The sequence below is a fragment of the Asparagus officinalis genome, chromosome 6 (assembly GCF_001876935.1).
Source record: "Asparagus officinalis chromosome 6, Aspof.V1, whole genome shotgun sequence".
Classification (NCBI taxonomy): Eukaryota; Viridiplantae; Streptophyta; class Magnoliopsida; order Asparagales; family Asparagaceae; genus Asparagus; species Asparagus officinalis.
In genome coordinates this window covers 19,033,910-19,057,347 of record NC_033799.1, presented here as the reverse complement: position 1 = coordinate 19,057,347, position 23,438 = coordinate 19,033,910, and the positions used below count along the sequence as shown (strand labels likewise).

Below are 23,438 nucleotides of genomic sequence, written 5' to 3'. Positions count from 1 at the left end.
TACTATTAACATGTTCAATATTATTAATTAAAAAATATTATTAATTAAATATTATATTACATTAATTTTATATATAATATAATATGTAATATTATATATAATATAATATGTAATTTTTTATATAATATAATATGTAATATGATATATAATATCATTTTTTAATATGATAGATTATTACTATTTTTATTGTAGCAATAAAATATTATTTAATATTATAACTTCCATAACATTGACAATATATTAAGAGTATTAATTAATATAATAAAGTGTATTAGAAAATAGTAAATTATTATATAATTTAAAATATTCTATATAATATAATATGTTAACATATTAAATTATTTATAATATAATTAATATATTATTATAGTCGCGTGCACTAGGAGTACTAGAATTTTATGAAGAGAAGTACTTCACCACACCTATAATTCGTGGACAGCCTAATTTTCGGACCGCGTGTAAGCCTTCTTCTTCTTTGTGGTCGATGATTCTTGAGATGACACTTGTTGTGTTGCGGATTGCGAGAACTCGATGAGATGACCTTCTTCTACAACTTTTGTATAGAACGGCGAGTATAAGGTCGATCCTTCACCGGTAAGGAGTTGTGAATAGTAGTCGTTTTGGGAGGGATCCATGAGATTTGTAATTTGATAGGAAAATATAGAGTTTTTTATGAGAGAGTTGTGTGGAATGATTTGTGTAGTGAATTGTGAATTTATAGAGTTTTTTTACTGTTCAACGGCATTATTTTTCAACTCTAACGGCTCATTTTTAACGGTCATTTTCCTAACTCAACGGCAAGGAAATTTCATTTTCACTCAACGGCATTTATTTTATTTATTTCATTTAAGAAAATTTCATTTATTTCAACTCTTCAGGCTCATTTTTCACCTCTTCATCTCCCCAACCCCAAACCCAGGCCTCTTCATCTCCCCAACCCCAAAAACCAGACCACTTCATCTTCCTTCGAATCACATCCAGGCCTCTTCATCTCCCGTCGAATCAAACCCGCGGCCTTGAGACGAAACAAAAGAGACGGAGCTCTGGCTTCCCAACCCCAAACCCTCTCCCGCAACCTCCGCCGCTGCTGATTGGAGAGGGTCCAACTACGAAGGTGAAGTTCGCGCAGAACACGGAGACTGGGGATCGATTTGCGAAGGTGAAGTTCGCGTCGCACACAAAAGGTTGGATTTTTTGCTTCAAATTTGGGCAGATTTTACTATTTTTCAGCTCTGCAATTGTGTACTTGGTGGGGGGGGTTGTTAAATTCTTTCCCAGTTGGGAGCTCCCAAGCGCTCCACAAATTTGTGGAGCGCTTGGTCGGAAGCTCTCAAGAGCCACGTCAGCCTAAGGAGCGGGGCTTGGGAGCGGTTAGGAGGTTGCTGGAGGGGGGCTGTCGTTTTCCACGGCCATGTCAGCCTTGAGAGCTCTCTTTAGAGCTTGCTGCCCTTGCTCTTATATCTAGGGTGTACAAGAATATCCATATCCGAGGAAATATCTATAGCCATATATGTTATGATTCAGATATTGTTACTAAAGTATATAACCAACAGGACATGGTTACAAATATTATTATTGAATGAAATGTCTAGATCCAAATTCGAAATATCTGAATATATATCGGCTATACTATTGCAACAGCTTTAATCCTTAGATTAATGGATTTGAGGTGAATTTTTGATGTATGATCAACACACCTAATATTGGTTTTTCAGTTATAATGAGCATATGCATAAGATCTCTTGTACAATACAAACAATATATATCTTTCAATATTATCTGGTTTTCTTATACCTATTCAGTTATAATGAACATATGCATAAGATCTCTTGTACAATACAAACAATATATATCTTTCAATATTATCTGGTTTTCTTATACCTATTTTTTATCTGCACGTATATCAGCTTAGATATCCGCATGCATATCGGTATCCATATCTGATTTTAGTAGATATGGATATGAACTTTTCTTACGAAGGCATTTCGATATTCGTCTGTGATTTGTAAGTGGAGATGGATATGGTAAGTATCATATCTAGCTGTGTCCTCCCTTGCTTATATCCCTTCTCGTCTACTTTCTCTCTGATGAAGGCCAATGAAATTTATAGCCATTTTCTTTCTTTTCTCTAATACCGCAAGACTAATATCTATCTTTATGTAACATATTTCTATGCATGTCTGCATTACGCTCAGTAGAACAAAGAGTCATAAAATCAATGTCTTGTACCATCCCCTTTTAAACAAGCAAAATTAGTTGAGCAACAGGCAAACAGTAAAACGCAAAACTGGTATAAAACTACATTTCAAATAAAATCACATATCACATTACTTTGTTAGCAGATTACAATTATCTGTTATGCTATTGACCTACGAGAAGGAAGATATCATGTACATTGAAGATGCCAATCTCTCGCCTTTTCAGAACCACTCAGGTTTTTCTCAACACTTCAGCAAATTTCTTGAGCTCAATCTTCTCAGGACTATCAGTGGACTTATCATAACTCAAATCATTCTGATGATTACCTGTCGATCTCTCAACCAAAGAGCTCATGGTTTGATGGCTATACGACCTATCAATATTGAAATTATGCCGTTCGCTTTGTATATCTAAAGACTGACTCCCATTAGACTCAGTTATCGATGGAGATGAACTATTACATGAAACCCTGCCAATAGTATCATCAACAGAATAACTCGAAAAAGATGTTCTCTTTTCAGAATCAGAACAACTTATCCTGCTTCTCTCTGTCAATAACGAAGCTTTATTATTACCACCATGAGCATCTTTTCCCAAAACCAACTTCTTGAGCTTACGAAGAAACTTTGATTTGCTCGAAGAACTTTTTGATGTGTAATTTGAAGAACAAGAATAATAGTCTATGTCAGAATCGACAGGGTGCAATCTTTTTTCATCAGCATCAGAATGAGCATACTCAACTATAAGCTGTTTGGCTTTCTGTTCTGATTTTGGGCTTAATGTTTTGCTCAGGTCTCTTGCTACTGTTTTTCCTGGAGGAGCTTGATAGTTTCTTACCTCGTAGCGGAGGCAAGCATTGACCCATCTGAGATAGACTAATTCCTCTAAATCGGAGCAACGATCGGTTTGAAGTTGCTCCATTTCCTTTGTTAGCTTGTTGTTTTCTTCTCTTAAGTGCCTGACTTCCTCCAGAGCTTCAGACTGCAACATAACAGGAACTGGTTTAAAATTTCTTTTTTTTTAAAAACTTAATTCTAGGGACTGAAGTATTTATGTACTTGTTATGTTCATTTTTTCTCGTCCTGGTATGTTTCGTTAAATTTTTCGTAATAAACCATAAATAGAATATTAATTATTCGAGATAATAGGTTAGGATAAACATGGGAACATCAGAGAAAAAAAATAAAATTACAAGAAAAAGATGCAAGGTGTAAGGAGTAACTTCAACAAAACATGTCACTGGTTTAGCATATAGTGAACACATTATAGTGAATTTTTTGGTACAGAACCCTTGGGGAGTGTGAGTATCGCAAGAAATTTTAAAGGAATGTAACATTCAAAGCTTTCAGCCTGAACTGGTTTACAATTTGATATGTTAGCTTATTCTAGGGATTGGTGTATAGATGTATTCATTTGGTGCACTTATCTCATATGTGAAATCTCTCATTAAATCTTTGGAATGGAGCGTGAAGGGTGGAAATCGCTGCTTATTCTTTTTTTTTAAAAGGGTCAATTATTCAAGATAATAGGTTAGGTAAATACAGGCCAATCAGATGTAAGGTCTAAAGTAGCCAGGTGTCAGGAGTAATTAAACAAAGCAGTCAATAGTTTAATATAAAGGTAGTTAAATTTTGTTTTCATAGCCCTATGGAAGCAGACGTCTAAGAATTTACTAAAAGGAAGTGTTGAAAGGAATGTTAATTCAAAACTCAATCTATCTACACAATGAGCACTTTGCAGAGATGTGATGCAAGTACGATACATAAACATCAAAATGATACTATATGTACGGTACCTTGTAATAATTTCAACTTTCTTTAATTTATCTACCCATCCTAAATCTGTAAATCCTAATCCATCACAATCTGACACATTTTTATTTTTAACTTCGCTTATAATCTTAAATATATTTAAATAAATGAAACTCATTAATTTGGTTTACATTTTGGTTTACTGGTAGAGCACCATAAGTTTACCTCCTTTGATTCAATACTCACATACATGACAAGATTGCTTCTGTTAATTTAATATTCAAAACATAGCATAGTAACATCTAGTTCCCAATCTTCAGAAATATATCAAAATCATCAAATATGAAACGAAAATGGTACAAAAAACTGAAACAGGCTAAATATTGTGCACAGTGAGCAAAATAGAGTGTAATGACTACCTCTTGACCCTCAAGAAGCGACTTTTCCAACTTCCTGCTCAATTCCAAATTCTCCTGTTGCAGCTCAGAATTAAGCATTCTGAGATTCACGGCCTCATCTTCCAATTCCTTCAGCCTCTTCAACTTCCTTTCGAAAGCCTCATGATCTCTCTCATCCAAATCTACCCTACTCTGCAACATAGAAATCTTCATTTGAAGTCCAGTCATTTTCTCATTCATCTCCTCTCCATCAGTTCTCAACTTCCTCTTCAAATACTTGACCGTTGATCTTGCATTCTCAAGCTCATTCATGGTTCTCGAGCAATCAAACAGCTGAACTTGAAGCCTCTGATTCTCAGCCTGCAAAGCTTCAATCTTTAGCGAGAAAATCTTCGATTCCATAGTGTTCATCTTCACTTGGCTTTCAAGATCCCTCATAATTGCTTCTTGCTCTTGTAATCCATAGTATTCGAGCAATTGGAGCTCGAGGCTTCTCTCCCTTTCTCTTAAGGACAGCACCAAGTTTTTAAGCTGTGCTATTTCCTGTTCCATTGCCATCTCTCCTTTAGATTCTCCCTTCTTTGGTGTTAGATTGGTTGGTGTTCCCTCAAATTCTTTAAAAACTAAGTCATTGAACTCAGGAAGAAGAAATCCATCATCTTCAGAGCTCTTACTCGTCGGTGAGAGACCAATGAAATGGGTGGTGGTCGTGGTGGTTGTAGTGGTGGTGGAAGTGCCATTGATAATCTTTGCCAAAGCTTCTTCCTTTTTTGAATGAAAATTAAATGGGTAAATTACCATAAACTCCTTTTATCTACACCTTGTTTTTCATGAAACCCACTCATTTAAAATTTAAACAAAAAAAAAAAAAAAATCCCCTCATCTATGATCATTAATAAAACAGATAGTTTCATAGTGCAAGTTGTGCAGATGTCCGAGTGCAGAATTCTATGGTAATGATAAAAGGTTCGACATTTTACTTTACTAGATTAGTAATGTTTTTCTCCAATTTTCTTCCTTCGAATATTGAAGTACGAGCATATATTCATACATCTATTCAAGTGAAAACGTCTGTGCATACATTTGAAGAACAAATTTTATTATAAAATTAACGGATTCACTGATGATCATAGATGAGTGGAATTTTTGTTGAAGTTTTCAAATAAAGATAATTATTTAAAAAAAACAGGGTACAGATGAGAGAGGTTTCTTGTAATTTATCCCAACCAAATTTATCAAATATCAATCAGTACCCATGATTCCAAATTGCAATAAAGAAAATAGGGTTTGCATAAATTTGAATTCTTACACTTCTCAGAATGTGAAGCTCGTCTTTGAGGCCCTTGCCACCTGCTTCAGCTTTCACTGCGGAAAAACAACAAACAGATTGTGAGCACTATCAACGTTCAATGACATACGACAATCAAAGAAAGTTATAAGAAAAACCTGAAGGACGTTTCGAGCAACGGCGATAATAGATATGGGAGAGTAAGAATCCAGCAAAAGAGAGAGCAAGAGCAAAACCCAGTTTAACAACAAAAGGCTTAATCCCTTTCTTCTCTATCGGGAAGGAGTAAAAAAAACAAATGGAAGAACTCTACAGGGTTTTCTAGATTTGGCTCTAGGTTCGTGAATTTGAAACGAGGAGAGAAGAGGGAGAGATTGAGGTTTGGATTCTCGTTTCATTTTTGGATTCGTGAAGAGGATTCGTTTGATTCAATTTGTTTTGTTTGAAGTTGTGAAAGCGTGCGGACGAGCGCAATAAACGCTCCTCTTTCCTCTCTTAATTACTTCTATATCTACATATCTAAAAGTAAGCATGTCGCATGTTGCCGGCGGAGAGAGATAATCGCGCAGAGATATAGCTGTCAGTCGCAAAGCACCCGCCAAAAAAACAGGCCGGACAAAGAGCCGAGCCGCGGGCCGGTTGCCCTGGGTCGGATCTGAACCCGGGATCGGACCTAAGCGGGCTGAATTTTTTTATTTTTTGATTTTTAAAAATCTTTTTAAAATTTAAAATATACATAAAATTATAAGAAATGCTAATAAAAAATAATAATATTATTAATAACTTAAAATAACATAAATTACAAATACAAAAATTATAAAAATAAAAGATGATAAAAATAACTTTTTTATTAATAATTAATAAATCCTTTACAAGTATAAATTTATTTCGGAATTCGTCGCATCACAATAGATGAGTACATCCCAACTAGGTTGGCACCTACTCACCTATATCATTATCATTTGTAACTGTTTCCAAAATAATTCATTACAAATTTAAAGCTAAGAAATAAAAACTACAATTTGATGAATATTGTTTAATCTTTATATCTATCTGCTAGTCCCAACTATTCAAATTTATCTTCAATTCCAGCCATCCGATCGATGTCTTGCGTTCGCTTCTCATACATCCACCAATCTTGTAAGCATATCACCGCTTGTACAATATACGAATCTAAGCATGTTCTGTGGTCGTCGATTAAACGTCCTGCTGTGCTGAAGGCGAATTCCGAAGCTACCGTCAAAACCTACACTGCTAGTAAGTCACGAACCATAGTGGGAAGTATAGGATATGAAACTGATCCATATACTCTCCACCATTGTAAAATATCTAAAGTATTTCCTTGACATTTAACTAAAGAAGCAGATAAATATTCATCTATTTCAAAAACCTCTAATGATGATTCAAGTCCAGATCCACCAGTTAGCCCAGCTACCATTGCATATCTAACAAAACTTACACTTTTACCTCAGCTCGTGCTCGAAGGCGCCGAAGCTGTAGACTATTGTGCAGCTACAACATGTCTTTCTGCATACTCATCATATAAGGTTTGAAAATAATTTCTAATAACTAGATGAGAAGTAACAGTAATGGTGGATCCATCATCTAAGTCTATAATCTATCCATCATACAATGATTGTAACAAACTTCGAAGGCCAATATCCTTCAAACATGGATCAATAAGAACCCCAAACCAAAAAATATGAGGAATATGTCTAAAATACTTATTAAATGTGCTCTCCATTTGAAAAATTATAGCTCCAAAAGTATCATTCATACGATATTTAGCAAATTTTTTTAAATATTTAAAATTTGTAAAGCAGTTAAAGTAATAGTTGGATAATAACAGTCAGATAATAACATTATAGCATTATAAAAAACTTGTAACATCTCATTTAAATTACATATAATTATCCATTCATCTTCAGTTATTCCATAAGTGATACCAGAGCTAGAACTAGAAGCATAATAATTTATAAAATTATTTATAATTTCTTTATATTCTATTGTCACACTTAACGTTGCATAGGTGGAATTACACCTATGGTCAACATCTTTTAAAATTAGTCTGAGCTTATAATTTTTTCTTTTACAAAATTATTTTTATCTTTTAAGTTTTTGTTCAGAAATATTATGCATATAAGCAACTGTTCTAACCCTTTCTACCATGAGTTTAATTTTAGTAAATGCATTTTGAATAATTAAATTTAAAATATGACAGATATATCTAATATAAACAAGATCACCATGACATGACAATGACATAGTTGTTTTGATAAAATTAACAACTACATTGTTATTACTTGTATTATCTAGTGAAAGAGAAAATATTCTTTGATCGATTTCTAATTTTATAAGTTCTTCAATTATTAAATTTGCAACATTAATATTAGTATGTGACTCTTCAATTGTAATAAAGGAAATAACTCTTTAAAACATTGCTAATTTTTATCAATCCAGTGTATTGTGATACATAAATAACCAGTTTGTGCTCTAGATGTCCAAATATCAGAAGTTAAAAAAATCTACAGTTTAAATTTTTAAAATAAGAAATTATTTTTCCTTGTTCCTCCTGATAATATTTTAAAATATCACATTGACAGGTTTGACGAGAAAATTTTGTAAATGCGGGATAAAAACTATCTCTAAACATATCTTCAAATTCATCATCTTCTACTAATTTAAAAGGAATGTTTTTAAGAATGATAAACCTGATAACGTATTTTCTGGCTCGGGCAGCATCATAATTCTAACTACCGAGACTATCATAAGAGGATGATTAGGAAATCATAGATTGTTGGATATCACCTTGAGGATTTCGGCCTTTGTTGTGTTTTTCTATATGACGTTTGAGGTGGTTGGTGTCGCTCTTATGATGAGCTTGGAAAGTCTTGCCCCACAACACACATTTAGCCTTCCGGGTGAGTATCCTACCGTGTTCATCCTTGGTGACGTCTATCTTCTCAAAAAAATTCTACACATCGGATCTCGGCCTTTTAGGAGCTATTGGTGTAGAATCGTCACTACCGGATGCAGGATTAACACCGGTAGGATTGGTAGGAGTAGCTGTTGTAGGAGGACTCATTTCAAGATCGGTAGGAGATAGGTTTTGCTCTTCATAATCAGATTCGGAAGCCATTTGATAAAAAGATTAGAAAATATAAGAGATTATTAGAGAGTATAAGAGAGTATAAGATTGTATAAGAGAGTATTAGAGAGAAGTAGATGAGTTTTGGTGTGAGGAGAAGAAGTAAAACCCCTTATTTATAGAGGCAACCTCCTAGGCAAATGATCAAAAACCCTCACCATATGACCATTTTTGATCTTTTTTGGGGACAAAATGGTCAAAAATCAAACTTGACCGTTATGGTCGGCCCGACCATAACGGTCACCTAGGTGAGCATTTGGCACAACGGTCACCTAGGTGAGCATTTGGCTCGAATTTGTTGCCCCAGCCAGCCTTGTTTCGATCCAGGCTGGACCTGGGCCGGGCATCGGGCGAGCCGACCCGTACCCGGGCCCGGAACCCGGTCTAGCCCGGGCCGACGGGCTTTTTGGACAGGCCTATCTAAAAATACAAGAATGAAGAAAGGCTTAATTTGCGCTTAAATGCCTTGCACTTTCCCCAACCTTGCACTTAAATAGCGTATAGTTCTAAACTGAATAAAAATATATTCCAAAGTATTTAACCGTTGCAAATAAATGCTCCATATTTAAAAAAAAATCTAGGCGGTGTTATTTTTTCTCTACGTCACATAATAAAGAGCACTAAAGTGAAACTCTTAGAAACATGAGGTATTTAAGTGAAGCAATTTACAAACTTTGGGGGCAATTAGATACAACATTGGGTAAACACGAGGGCACCATCATGTAACATTTTGAAACTTTGGGGTATTTTATCTGCAATATTTAAATACTATAGGGTATTTTTTTTTTGGTTTGAAAAAAGAGGGCACTTACAAGGTCTGGGAAACTATAAGACATTTAAGTGAAATTAAAGTTTTGTTATTTGCTGGCTCTAGCCACGGGCTGGCCCGTGGGAGCCCAGTATCGAGAGTTAAGAGATCCATGTTTCGCCGCTTGTTGTTAGTCCTCGAGCTTAGCCCACCTCCCTTGCAAGAGTAGGAACAAGCAGGGCAAATCACACGCGCTAGCTAGTCTAGTCGATCCACTTGATTATTTATTGTTATTTTTCTTATGTGTAAATCGTTTTTAATATTTTTAGTATTGTTTAACACTTAAAAATTATATGTAAATAGTAAAATAGCAATGTAATGATTAAAAGAATGTATAAATAATTTGTTGAGTAAAACTATATATTTATACATAATAACAGAGAGAAACATAGCAAATAAGAAATTTAATATGGTTCAGAGCAAGTTTTACATTCACAAGTAGCTAGGAGTGGATCTAGGAACTTTATTCGCTGGGGGCAAGACTAAGCAAAACTTGCCTGTGATATTTATACCTAAAATATTATGACACCAAAACGAAATGTGCATCTATAAACAAAATATAGCCAATAGAAGTGTTATATTAGAATTCAATAATGGTTCCTACAACATTCTCATATCTTTATGGTAAACAATAGTGTATGAGGAAGTTTACACAATCCTTGGGATCGAGAGCGGTGTAGTGATCTAGCAGGAGGAGGGTCTGTAATTAGGAGAAGGAATTGATGTTGGCATACCATATCGATTGATGATCATCACAACAGAGCAAAGATGCTATTAAAAAGAGAGCAGATGTATTTTAGAAGACTTTGGTAGAAATTACAATGGTTATCTAGAGATAGAGTAATGGAAATTGGGTAAATGGATTGGGTTTGTCCCATTTAGTATTTAATTTCAAAAATATTAGGGCTTGGTTCAATATGATACGAGTGTGGGGGCAAATGCAAACTCTTGGACCAAATATTAATATGGTTTTGTCGGGGTCAGTGGGGGCAGTTGACCCCATTGCCCTCTCTGTGAATCCGCCAGTGCGAGTAGCAAAATTGTTCCAATAGTTCAAAAAAGTACAAGAATAGCAAAATTTGAACAATTATAAATAACAATAATAATAATCAAATGCCGCTCCATGAGCCAGGACAAGCGGGTCAACTCGCCTATCTACTAGCTTAGTTCAACCGGAGGGCCTTGTGGGCCGAACAAGTTACTGGTTCGTATTTGGTTGGTGTTGGGAATTTAACGCCTAAATCCCCTAATGCAACAGAAACGCAGAATAGAGAACAGTACACCAAGTTTTAACGAGGTTCGGCAACTGCCTACGTCCTCGGGAGCCACACAGTCAATTTCTTATTTAATCTAACAAGAAATTACAAATCAAGAGCAAATCTCTAAACTGAGATTCCTCAAACAAACACTGTAGCTACAGTGTTAATACCCACAATAAAATCCCCTCTTCTGTTTTCTCTCTCTTCTTAAACTCTATTCTTAATCTCCCCTCAAATGAAATTGAGAGCTGGAGATTATCAAAATCGCTACTGCGATTTGGGGATTGAACGCTGCTGCGTTTGGGGTTTTTCACCGCCGCCAGAGAAAGAGGTCGGGGGAGAAGGAGCGGTTAGGGCATCGGGTAGAGAGGGCTTTTTATAGCCGAAAATTGACAGGCTGGCGACAGCCTGTCGCCAGCGGTGCGATGGACGCGGAGGTGGGAGGCCAGAGACGCGATGGTCGGTGGCCAAAGACGCGATGGTCGAGCGCTCGAACGCGGGGATCGAAGAGCTCGCACGCGGAGGTCGACACCCGCGTTCACCTGCAGCTTCGCCTGTTCTATCTTCACCTGAAGCTTTCGCCGTCGACTCCCACGCTCACCTGCATCTTCCTGGAGCTCGTCGGAGCTCCTCCGCCATCGTAGGTTGGTATCCACCCCCAACCTAACAGTTGGAGCTGACCAAGCTCAGTCCTACGGCCCATGCTGGCTATAGCAGGCTTAGATAAGCCCCAATAAAGTGTTTTGGGGGTTTTATGATTTTGGAATCTAGTGAGAGTTTCAAACTTTTAGGGGGCTAAGTGCCAAATGCGCAAACTTTTGATGATTTAGTGATATTTATCCCAATATGAAAAATAAAAAGCGATGGAGAGATTTGGAATCTTTTTTCATGTATTAAAGTTTTTTTGATTACATGAGCTTTAGGGGGTGTTTGTTTCACCAAAAAATTTGGCATTTAGTATGGACTAGTATGCAATACTTGCGTTGCACGTGATGCATATTAAGAAACTACAATAGTCAAAATCCATAATGTTTCCATATTATGCATTGAACTTATACACAATACACAGGATGAATGTAGGGGTGCCAAACAGTTCAAATCTATCCGAACCGATCCACATCCATATCCGAATGGATGCAGATATTCCAATTCTGCCGCCCGCTCACGTCCTCCAGTCGCCCATGTTGTCATCCCGTCTCCCTCGTCCCGTCGTCCCATCACTGTTTGATATTCCAGTTCGATGTCATCACCCTCATCATCATTCAGCTCGATGTAGTCGCCCTTGTCGTCATCCAGTTCAACGCTATTGCTCGTTGTCGTTCATCCAGTTCGATGTCGTCGCGCCTCGTGGTCGGGTGTCGTCCAGTTCGCATGCCGTCATCGTCCAGTTGCGCACGGCCATTAATCATCCAGTCCATGCCATCACCACGTCGTCATTCCAAGTTTCCTGTTGTCCGCCGCGCCTCATCTTCGCCCGCCCGCCTCATCGTTGTCAAATCTCGCCGTCGGATTCGTCGTTTGTTCCATAAGGTTGAATCAAAACTCTACTTTTAATTTCATTGTCAATATGTTATATGTGAATATAAGATTTTTGATTAAGTTTTTTAATTTATTGAATAGAAATCATATCTAATCCTTCGATTCAAGTGTCTAATGAAGAACAAACTTTTGAGCCTAATCCTTTTGATTATATGTGAATTAAGTTGTTTTGAACTGATGTTATTATATATAAATTGCTCTTTTGATGTTTTACTTTGTTGGTTATAGCAACTGCTTAGATACTTTATATCAAATCCAGGTACAATTGATAATATTATATGTATTTGCAATTCATATCTATTTGTCGAATATCTATTTCATATATGTGACCGTATCCGATCTGATTCTCAAATATCCAAACTGTATCCATTTTCGATAAGTGTGGATATGATTAGGGTTTTTTCTTACCGAAGATAATCCGTATCCGTATCCATATCCGTTTATAGAAAGCGGATATGGATATGGTACGTGTCATATCTGAACTGTATCCGCTCCGTTAACACTCCTAGATGAATGTCAGTTAATTATCTCACAGGACTTAGGATAATGTTCATAGAGAAGGAACCTAATCAACCATATATATGATTTGCATGATAAAAATGACTATACAATCAAGAAGAAGTAAGTTGACCTTAACTGCAAATAACTAATATTCAGCATCACATTACAAATCTGGAAAGTATTAAATTAGCATGGCGATATAAATACAATGCGAGGAAAAAAGAGTCAACATGATAGCTCGCAAATATAGTTTTATTGTTAAAAGCCAAATTACCTCTTGTATAATCTGTAATATGTTTTATATGCTAAATTTTCAATTTGATGATTTAAGATATCTCTACATTACATTTAATCATGAATAAACTCTTTCCACTTCTCTATATTATCGGCTTGCTACATAATACGTATAAAGTAACATATCATAATTGCACACACTGAGAGGGAAAGAAACTTGATTCTTGAATTACAAAATTAAAAAGTAGTTCTGTTAAATATGATCTACTACACAGTAAAAAATTAGTCTTTTTTGAAAGATTTCAACATATTTTATGTATGTGTCTTGCTTTGTTAAAATCAACATTTTAAAATAATCATAAAGCTGGTTAATTTTTTCTCTCTTAACAGATGATCGAAAACACACTGAATTCATTGAAAAGTTTATTTTAAGGTCGTTAATATGTATTACATCACAATGATCACATCCAGTGATACAAAATTTCAATTTTGAAATTCAAATTGTCAATTTAGATTGATAGTATTCAAAATTCGATAGAGTATCGAGTATATTGACATTTCTTCCTCATGTTTTTTCATTGTAATTACATATTGTTATGTTTTGATACTATCAAATTTATAATTTGTTTTGTATTTTTTTTCTTATTTTTCTTCTACAGATGAAGATGGAATCAATGATTCCGGCTTTTGCAAAACTAAACTGCAACCGGGAATAATATGGGAGCTGTGATCATGGGGTCTATTAGCTATTCTAGTTATCTTTCATTGTAGATTCAAGGTTTCTAATAAGATTCAAGTGTTTGTAATGAGACCATGTGGATTCAAGGTTTGTAATAACATTCAAGGTTTCTCTTGGGTTTAAAATTTCTAACGGACTGTTTATAGTTGAATTTTTTGCTTGTATTATTTACTCAAAATTGACTACATCAATTCTATAATATTCTGAATAGAAATATAAAAAACTACAAAAGTTCAGTGAATTTTTTATTAGAAAGTGATATTACAATTTGAGCTAGTGCAGCAATTAATAAGCTCTACCTCAGTGGAATTTACTTTTTGTCCCTCATTGCACAGTAATTTAGTCTTTGTCAGTTAAACTGAGGAAAAAGAGGCAATTTAATACTTTTTCACATGATTCCTATATGATATCTCAATCAAACGAGATAAATAAGGTCAATAAGATGCATAAAATATCATGAGCAAGTAAATCATACGCTAATGTCCCATCTCCTTGAACAAAAGGAAATAACAAAATGAGAATGTATTCATACTAACATCTCAAGAACTGAAGAACAAACAAAGCGATGTTTCTCTATATCTCCGCTATTAATGACCATAACACACCATATGACATTTAAACTGTATATAAACGTCAACCTTTTGATAAATAAATTGCACGCCAGAACAAAATGAAGGAGCTGAACACAAGAATCTACTCTTTACTTGATAAAGGAGAAAGTTAATATATGGACCATCCTCTTCTCCCCCTATTTGCAGCTCTATCAGACGCATCTAGAATTACCTTGGATATTACATTTAAACATACCATGATGAAAATTCAAACAATATGATAAGAATTCGGACAAGCACACCAAGAAATATCAAACTAAATTGATTCCATCATTTGTCTCAACTTGTATTATCAGTCTAACTTTATCCATCAATGAATATGTATGTGCACCTGTTACTTACAAGAATACTATTTCAATTGTTTCATCGGCCCATATCGGAAAATAAATATTCAACTCATAATGAGTAATCCTTCCGATAAAGACTGGATAGTCAAGTAACCACATACATATCACCGATGACCAGGAATAGACCAAACCGTGAATCTAGTCGATTGGAAAAGAATGAATAAACAATATCATAAACAATGTTGAAGCCTGTCGAAGAAATCAGAATTTTAAAAATCAGGTCATATAGCTAAATGGATCAACAGAGTTACCATACAACAAACAATTGAAGTGAGTAGGATATAACTTTGGATTGCCTCTTCCTTGAACTCTTGACTCTTCTCATCAGTTTTGACCTTGAAGTATTTGCTAGGGCAGATGACAAAGAAAGGAAACAGAGTGAGAAAATGAAGATTACAAGTATTTTTAAGTAAGAAGTTTGAGATAGGGTCCTCACCACAAGAGTTTAAGGGGCTTACCAAAGCTTTCCATGTGCATAAGAAATTTAGACATGAACAAGCGCAATCCTTCATCACATAACTATGGAGAGAATGAATGAACTTAACTACAAAAGCATTGTTCCCAACTCGCACATAAAAATTGTAACTGTAGCGTTAACTGCATCTATAACTACACATAAAATTTGCAAAAACCAGCTATAATTGCAACTGTCTGTTTCGCTACAACTACAAACTTTCTATAGTTGCAAAATAAATTAGAAAAATGAATTATAATCAAATAGATTGTAGGTCACTTTTGCAATGGACTTAAGTTTGCAATTAGACTGCCAGAAAGGCTACAAGTCTAGTGAGATAAATAGTTACAATTGCATATACAATTGTCTCAAAAATGGCAACTGGAGCAATTAGCTAGAGAAACTGATACACAGTCCAAATTCAGTAAACAGCTCCAATCAAGTGTCAGTCTATATATGAATACATTCTTCCGCTCTTGTTTATTAGAAGGTTAATGATTCCTATTAAATTTAGCACATCAAGTAAATCTTGTGCTTATTTGAACAAAAATAATCTGCTCTTGTTAACCTTGAAGATTTTTTCTGATAAACGCACTACAAAAAATAACTTGATATTTTTTCTCAAAAGAAAAAGGAAAAAAAAGAAAAATAAAGAAAAATAAAAATAAAACAATTTGATTCTAAACCTAATTGAGTGACCAATACTTTTGATAACACCATCATTTATTTTCTCACATAACAAGAGAATGCCAAGAAAATAGCGTATATGTAAGATATACCTTTCCCATGCTATTTTTAGCTGATTAAATATATCACTACAGTACCTTTCCCATGCCAAGTGTGTGTGTGTTCAAGGTCTTTTCTTATGGTTTAATTAAATGTTAGTACAATTCACTACTTAAAATACCATTCAGTTATATACTTCTCAATGATACTCATTTAGTATTTTGTTTTTTTTCTTCCGCATATTTTTCTTCCACAGTTAAAGGTAGATACAATGATCTCAGCTTTTGAAAAATTGGTCATTAACTTGTAGTGTGGACATGTGATCAATTCACATTATTTTTAACACTTTAAACAATTTGTAATACTTTAGATCAAGTGCCTTTTGCTTGTGAATTCAAAGTTCCTAATGAGTTTAAAACATATGATGGATTTCCAATAATGTATGGCTGGATTTCTCGACTTGTATCATTTCTTCACGTTTCTGCTTCTATTAACTTTATAGTATTCCAAAACTTCCAAGCTTCTGTAGAGAGATGTCAATTAATATGAATCAGCTTCACATCCTAGAATCACCGTTTCACTTTAAACCCAGAATGAGCTATATGATTAAGATTTAAACTGAGCCTGGATAAAATCAACTGAAAACTATGTATATATTGTTTTGTACATATCAAACTAAGAGTGCATACTGCAATACTATAATAATTCCCTGAATTGGATCTCAGTCTAAGAAGCAGAGTAACAATGCTTCGAATAGGAAAAAGAAGATACCCATCATGCAGAAAATAATGAGAAAATTTTCACTTACAGGATATAATCAAAATAATGTCATGGAGGGTATCACATAAAAGTTCAGATGAGTAAACAACTCCTCCTTGAGATAACATCTAGTTTTAAGGCACAAGTTAACAACCAGAGTTAATAACATGATAGATTTAACCATGATAATGCAATTCACTAAAACAAACAAGCAGATCGATATATAATCATATGAATAAAAAGGAGGAAAGGGAACAATCTTAATCAGATACCATATCTATGCTAGTAAGTAGTAACCTTTGGCATCAGAAGCAACATACAAACAAGCCGACAATAACACATAAGACACAGAGAAAAACTTATAATATGATCAAGTTTAATTGTCCAAATGCACCATAAACTGCATTACAGAAAGTGCCTATGTGCAAAAAATTAGATGCTGATAATTTAAGTGAAAATATGCCAAGCACAAAAACCCAAGAAAAAGAGATACAGTGCGAATATTTCTTTATAAAAATCAAAAAATAATTTTAGCAACATCTTGCATGACACCATTGATGGACTATTAGAAGAGATCATACTGTTCTCGTTTTTCTCGGCAGAACATATGAAAGAGTAAAATAGTACAAATTAGAGGAAACCAAATGGACTAAATATAATGTCATTGAAATATCCCCGTAACCACGTTCACTCTTCCATTATAAGTTCAACAGAAGTTTCACACCAGGGATGCAAAATACAAACAAAACACAATCTATTTCCAAAGTGTTACTACTTAATTCACAAACTAAAGCAAATTACTTCTTGCATCCGTATTACAGGATAATGCAATATTGTTCTTCAGGGTGTTGCGCGCCTTTGTGGAAGCATGCTCGACAACCAAACGAGTCCATGAGTCATGGGAGAAGATTAGCCAAACCAAACACGAACACAATCCAATCCAAAATATGACAAATCAAACCAAACACAGATATATACGTGGTTCGGCAATTTGCCTACGTCCACGGGGAGAGGATGGGGAGATTCCACTAAATCAAGGACAGTACAAAGGGTTACAATCACACAAAATCACTCAAATAAATCCTAAACCAAATCTCTCAACTTGCTCACAAGTTCTCGCTCTCAATATGCTCAGTACAATCTCAAATTTCTGATTAATCAAACCCTAAAATCATGTTTCAATATATATCAAAACACAAACCAAATTAGAACAGGAAATAAGGCCCAGGCCCAACCCGACTGGCGATCGACCTCGTCAAAGCTCGCAGTCGACCTGACAGAACGACAGAATCCAGAAAACTATTATAGTATTTGGCGGTCGACCGGACCTAACCTCATGGTCGACCGGACCTAACCTCACGGTCGACTAACCAGAACTCGAAAATACCATGTAATCGTGCATGTTTGACGGTCGACCGCGCCAAGACTCGCGGTCAACCGGCAAGCACCCAAATACCTTTTCGCTTCAAATTTCCTAAACTTTACCAATATTTTCACTATTTCTACAATTCTCCACCTCGGTGAAGTTTTTTGAAAACTGAGCCGACATCAATACCAAACAAACGTCACACTTATTACGTCCAGTACAAAGTAGAATAAATCCACGACAACAGACTCAATCCACAACAAGTCGAGAACCCTAACCGGCTGCATCAAAATGACTACCTACATACCCCCTCTCCCAAGGATCAAACTGTCCGTAGTTCATCCAAATGGCTGTCAATAGCCTCAATAATCACGAATGTGTAACAAGTTTCGATAATGATCAAACTTATTGCTCGGAACCACCTTTGTAAGTGTATCAGCCAGATTATCCTTCGTGTGTGGACCTTCAAAATCTCCACATCACCATCTTCAAGAACATCTTGAATGACCCATGAATGTACCTCAAAATCCATCTCACGACGTCCCAATAACCCACTCCTGGATCGTGCATGTATCTCAAAACCATGCTCACCGTCTGTGACAAATCTGGCCTCGTACATACCATAGCGTACATCAATCTCCCAACCACGCTCGCATATGGAGTCTTCAACATCAACTCTCTATCTTTAATTGTCTTCGGTGAAAGGTCAGCTGAAAGCTTCAAATAGGCTCCTAAAGGTACACTGACTGGCTTCGTATCCATACTAATATTAAACCGCTGTAGAACCTTCTTTAAATAAGCTACCTGTATCAAACAAATTCTATCATTCTCTTTGTTTTTGCAGATCTTCATTCCCAAAATGTGCTTTGCCTCACCTAAAATTTTCATCTTAAACTCCTTTGAAAGCTGTGCCTTTAACTCATCTGTAGCAGACCTGGAAATAGAGGCAACCAACATATCATCGACATAAAACAATAAATAGATATACGGACCTCCTTTCAACTTGCAAAAATACACACAAGGATCAAACTGGCTCCGAGTGTATGAATGACCGATCATAAATCCATCAAATCGCCTATACCACTGCCGAGGAGACTGCTTCAAACCATATAGCGATTTCTTTAACCTATAAACTAACTTTTTCTTCCCTACATCTCGGAATCCCAATGGCTGAGTCATATAAGTTTCTTCATCAAGATCGCCATAAAGAAATACCGTCTTCATATCCAACTGGTCTAACTTCAAACCATAATGTGTCACCAAAGCTATCAAAATCCGAATCGAAGAGTGCTTCACTACAGGAGAGAAAACCTTGTTATGATCATTACCTTCTTTCTGTGCATAGCCCTTCGCAACCAACCTAGCCTTGAACCTCACTGGAGTGCCTTTAATGCCCTCCTTCTTTATATATACCCATTTGTAACCAATTGCCTTCCGCCCCTTTGGAAGCTCAACAAGCTCCCATGTATCGTTTTTGTGAAGAGACTCCATCTCCTCCTACATAGCTACCTGTCACAAATTAGTCTTTGAACTCTGCTCGGCCTCTCTGAATGTGGTAGGCACTAACTCATCGATACTTTCCACCGGAAGTGCATATGCAATTACTGTGTCGGTATACCATGCTGGCATCCGTATGTCTCTCCTCTATCTTCAAGCGTAATAGAATCCTAAACCTGAACCGTCGGTCCCTGATTCTACACATCTGTACCCGTATCCTCCTCTTCATCGTCATGCTCGTTTGGTATCACCTCAGTCGGCACTCTAATGGATATTATACCATCTGGATAATATGGAGCAGCATCGATCTCCACCACATGTGATATCTCCTCTGTCGGGTCGCTCTCCACCTGATGAGAGCTAGGAAGCTTCAAGATAGAAGCCTCATCAACCATGACGTCTCTACTTAGCACAATCTTCCTATCAACTGGATCCCATAACTTGTATCCCTTGACACCACACTTGAATCCTACAAATATGGCTTTCCTAGCTTGAGGTTCCAACTTATCATTCTTAACATAATAGTATGCAGGGCACCCAAATATCTTGAGCTGGTCATAGTCGTGTCCTGGCTCTCCTGAGCACATCTCTATAGGGGTCTTCCCCTCAATCGCAGATGAAGGCAGCCTGTTAATGAGGTGGCTCGCATATGAAAGTGCCTCAGTCCAAAAAATCTTCTCCAAATTACTATGCACCAATGAACATCGGATCTTTTCTAGCAAAGACCTATTTAACCTCTCTGCCACCCCCATTCTGTTACGGTGTATGACTAACTGTGAAGTGTCTCTCTATGCCCTCATCTCGACATAACTGCTGAAAGGGGTCTAATGTGTACTCACCACCGTTGTCAGATCGTAACGTCTTGATCTTTCTTCCAGTCTGCATTTTCAACCTCTTCTTCCACTCCATAAATATATCGAGGACTTTATTCTTCTTTGTCATGGTGTATACCCAACAACACCTAGAATAGTCATCAATGAATGTGACGAACCAATGTCGACCACTAAGTGATGCACTCTTGGTGGGACCCCAAATATCCATATGCATGTAATCCAGGATGCCCATAGTCCTATAAATGGCTATCCCGAACTTCACATTCGTCTTTTTGCCAAATACACAATGCTCACAGAACTCAACATTTCCACTCTTGGCTCCTTTTAATATTCCCTGCTTGCACAACACCTGCAATAACTTCTCTCCTGTGTCCCAACCTGTAGTGCCAAAGTCTGCTCATGTCCGTCTCTGAAATAGCTGAAGCTACCTGGCCAATCTCGTTCTTTCCTTTAGATAATATAAGTTCCAACTGCGGACTCCCTTCATCACCACCAATGATCCTGTAGTAACCTTTGCTACAGCATCCTCAAATGTCATCTTGAATCCCTTTGCCTCTAAATCTCCAACTGAGATAAGATTCTTCTTCAGCTGAGGAACAAATCTTGCCTCCTTCAATTCACGGACTACTCTATCATACATCTGAATTCTCATAGTACCTATCCCACAAATATCACAGGATTGATTATTTCCCATGACAACAACACCCCCATTGAGTCTCTCAAATGATGCATACCAATCTCGCCTAGGATTAACATGATAAGTAGCGGTAGAATTAAGCATCCAATCTGATGAATCCAAGTGATTCACCTCCAGAGTAATCAGTAGAGAAAATCTCGAATCATCTGAATCATCGCCTCTCGTAACGTTCACCTCATTGGCCTTCTGGTCCTTTTTCTTACCATTCTCTTTCTCCTTAAGCTTTGGATAGTCTCTCTTCTAATGTCTCTGCTCCTTGCAAAATGTACATTAGTTCTTTACTAACTGGTGATGGCCTCTCGACTTTGACCTGTCTCTATTGTCACCTCTTGGATATGGGCTTCTACCTCTCATCGACAAGGTCTCTCCTGAAGTACTAGCGTGGGAAGTCACCTTATCCTTCCTCCTCAAATCATAGTTCGTCAAAGCATTAGTTACTTCACTATAGCTGATAGAAAATCTCCCATTCAATAAAGTGAGCACAAAGGTATTATACTCCTCATCTGGTAAGGAGCCCAATAAAATAATCACCTTGTACTCATCTGATATCTTCTCATCAACATTTGCCAAGTCCGACGATAACAACTTAGTATAGTTGTTCACATGAATAGCTAGTGAGGTGCCCCTGGACATCTAAAATCTGAATAAGCTACGCAACAAGTGCAATATGTTCTCAACACTCTTCGTAATGTACTTGTTGTTGAGAATTTTCCACATCTTCATTGCAGACGTCACCCCAGTCGTATCATATTTTAGCTTCTATTCCAAATAGGACTTGATCACCCCACAAGCATTCATATTTATCTTTTCTCATACCGTCTCTTCATATTTTGGTGGCCTCTCATGGATCATGATGGTCTCCTCTAAATTCTGAACATTGAGCGCATCCTGTACGTTGCTCATCTACAAACCAAAATTGATCTTGCCGTCATATTTAACCACACTAATTTTAGTATTCTAAAAATCAACTTGAACTGTACCCGCTATCTTGCTACTTTCACCAACTTCTTCACCCATACTCACAAACTCTAAATTATAGAGAAAAATTCAAACTTGATAGAATTTAGAAGTTATCCAACTGAACCCTAGAACGAATTCCAAAATAGATCTCCTAACCACATGAGGAAAGCAAAATCTTTAACGGTAACCCCAAACACTATCTCCACTGAAGCCTAGAACTCCAAGAACTAAGCTTTCACGACGAATCTTCCTCCACCTAATGCCAAAACCCTAGATCTAAAATCTGAGCTCTGATACCAATTGTTGCGTGACTTTGCGGAAGCGTGTTCGGCAACCAAATGAGTCCGCGAGTCACATGAGAAGATTAACCAAACCAAACACGAGCACAATCCAATTTAAAATATGACAAATTAAACCAAACACAGAGATATATATGGTTCGGTAATTTGCCTACGTCCATGGGTCCACTAAATCAAGGAGAGTACAAAGGGTTACAATCTCACAAAATCACTCAAATAAACCATAAACCAAATCTCTCAACTTGCTCATAAGTTCTCCCTCTCAATATGCTCAGTACAATCTTAAATTTCTGATTAATCAAACCCTAAAATTAAGTTTTAATATATATCAAAACACAAACCAAATCAGAATAGGAAATAAGGCCCAGGTCCAAACTCGACTGGTGGTCAACCACGCCAAAGCTTGCGGTCAACCAGACAAAACGACAAAAATTCAAAATACCATTACAAGGTTTGGCAGTCAACCGGACCTAACCTCACGATCGACCGACCAGAACTCGAAAATACCTTGTAATCGTGCACGTTTGGCGGTCGACCACTAAGGCTCGCGGTCAACCGGCAAGCACCTTGGTGTTGATCAAGGTTCATGCCGAGGGATGTGGTTGATTTGAGGAAAAATAGGTGGCAGCAGAGAAGGAAAGTTGAAGGTCCAAAGAAGATTGAAGATGTACATAGAGATGCAGCGCAAGAATGGTAATCTCAAACAAGCCGATTGACTTGTGGCCCTCGCATGAGCTCTACTTCAAGAAGAGGGCCTCCTGTTCAAACAAGCCGATTGACTTGTGGCCCTCGCATGAGCTCTACTTCAAGAAGAGGGCCTCCTGTTGATTATAGTCCTCGAGGATCCTCAAAATTACCTTACCCCCAAGCTGGTGGTATCCGTGGGAAGAATCAGAGGAATCAGAGAGGAAGAGGCAGGGGCGGGGGTTGAGAAAAGGAAGAATCTGAAGAGGCATAAGGGGCGGGTGGGTGGAGCGGTAGAGGAGAGGACGGTTAAATGAGGGAGCGGGGGAGCGGTTGGGATG

General features: G+C 36.7%; 1 protein-coding gene across 1 annotated transcript; it reads right to left on the bottom strand.

Moving 5' to 3' along the window:
• LOC109845838 (protein CHUP1, chloroplastic-like) lies at positions 2,289-8,721 on the bottom strand. The gene is made up of 5 exons (XM_020415103.1): positions 8,664-8,721; positions 5,795-5,908; positions 5,658-5,713; positions 4,370-5,113; positions 2,289-3,180 (listed from the first exon to the last, which is right to left on the bottom strand). Exons 1-5 carry the CDS (start codon positions 8,719-8,721, stop codon positions 2,431-2,433), a joined length of 1,722 nt encoding a protein of 573 aa, XP_020270692.1. The 3' UTR covers positions 2,289-2,430.

Bases quoted from the DNA above. Each gene is read 5' to 3' on its own strand.
- LOC109845838 (XM_020415103.1), bottom strand. From the start codon at position 8,721: ATGAGTCCTCCTACAACAGCTACTCCTACCAATCCTACCGGTGTTAAT. The intron at 5,909-8,663 runs GTAGTGACGATT...CCTTCCCGATAG, and splicing joins CGGTGTTAATCCTGCATCCG to AGAAGAAAGGGATTAAGCCT. The intron at 3,181-4,369 runs GTAGTCATTACA...GTTATGTTGCAG, and splicing joins CGCTTCTTGAGGGTCAAGAG to TCTGAAGCTCTGGAGGAAGT.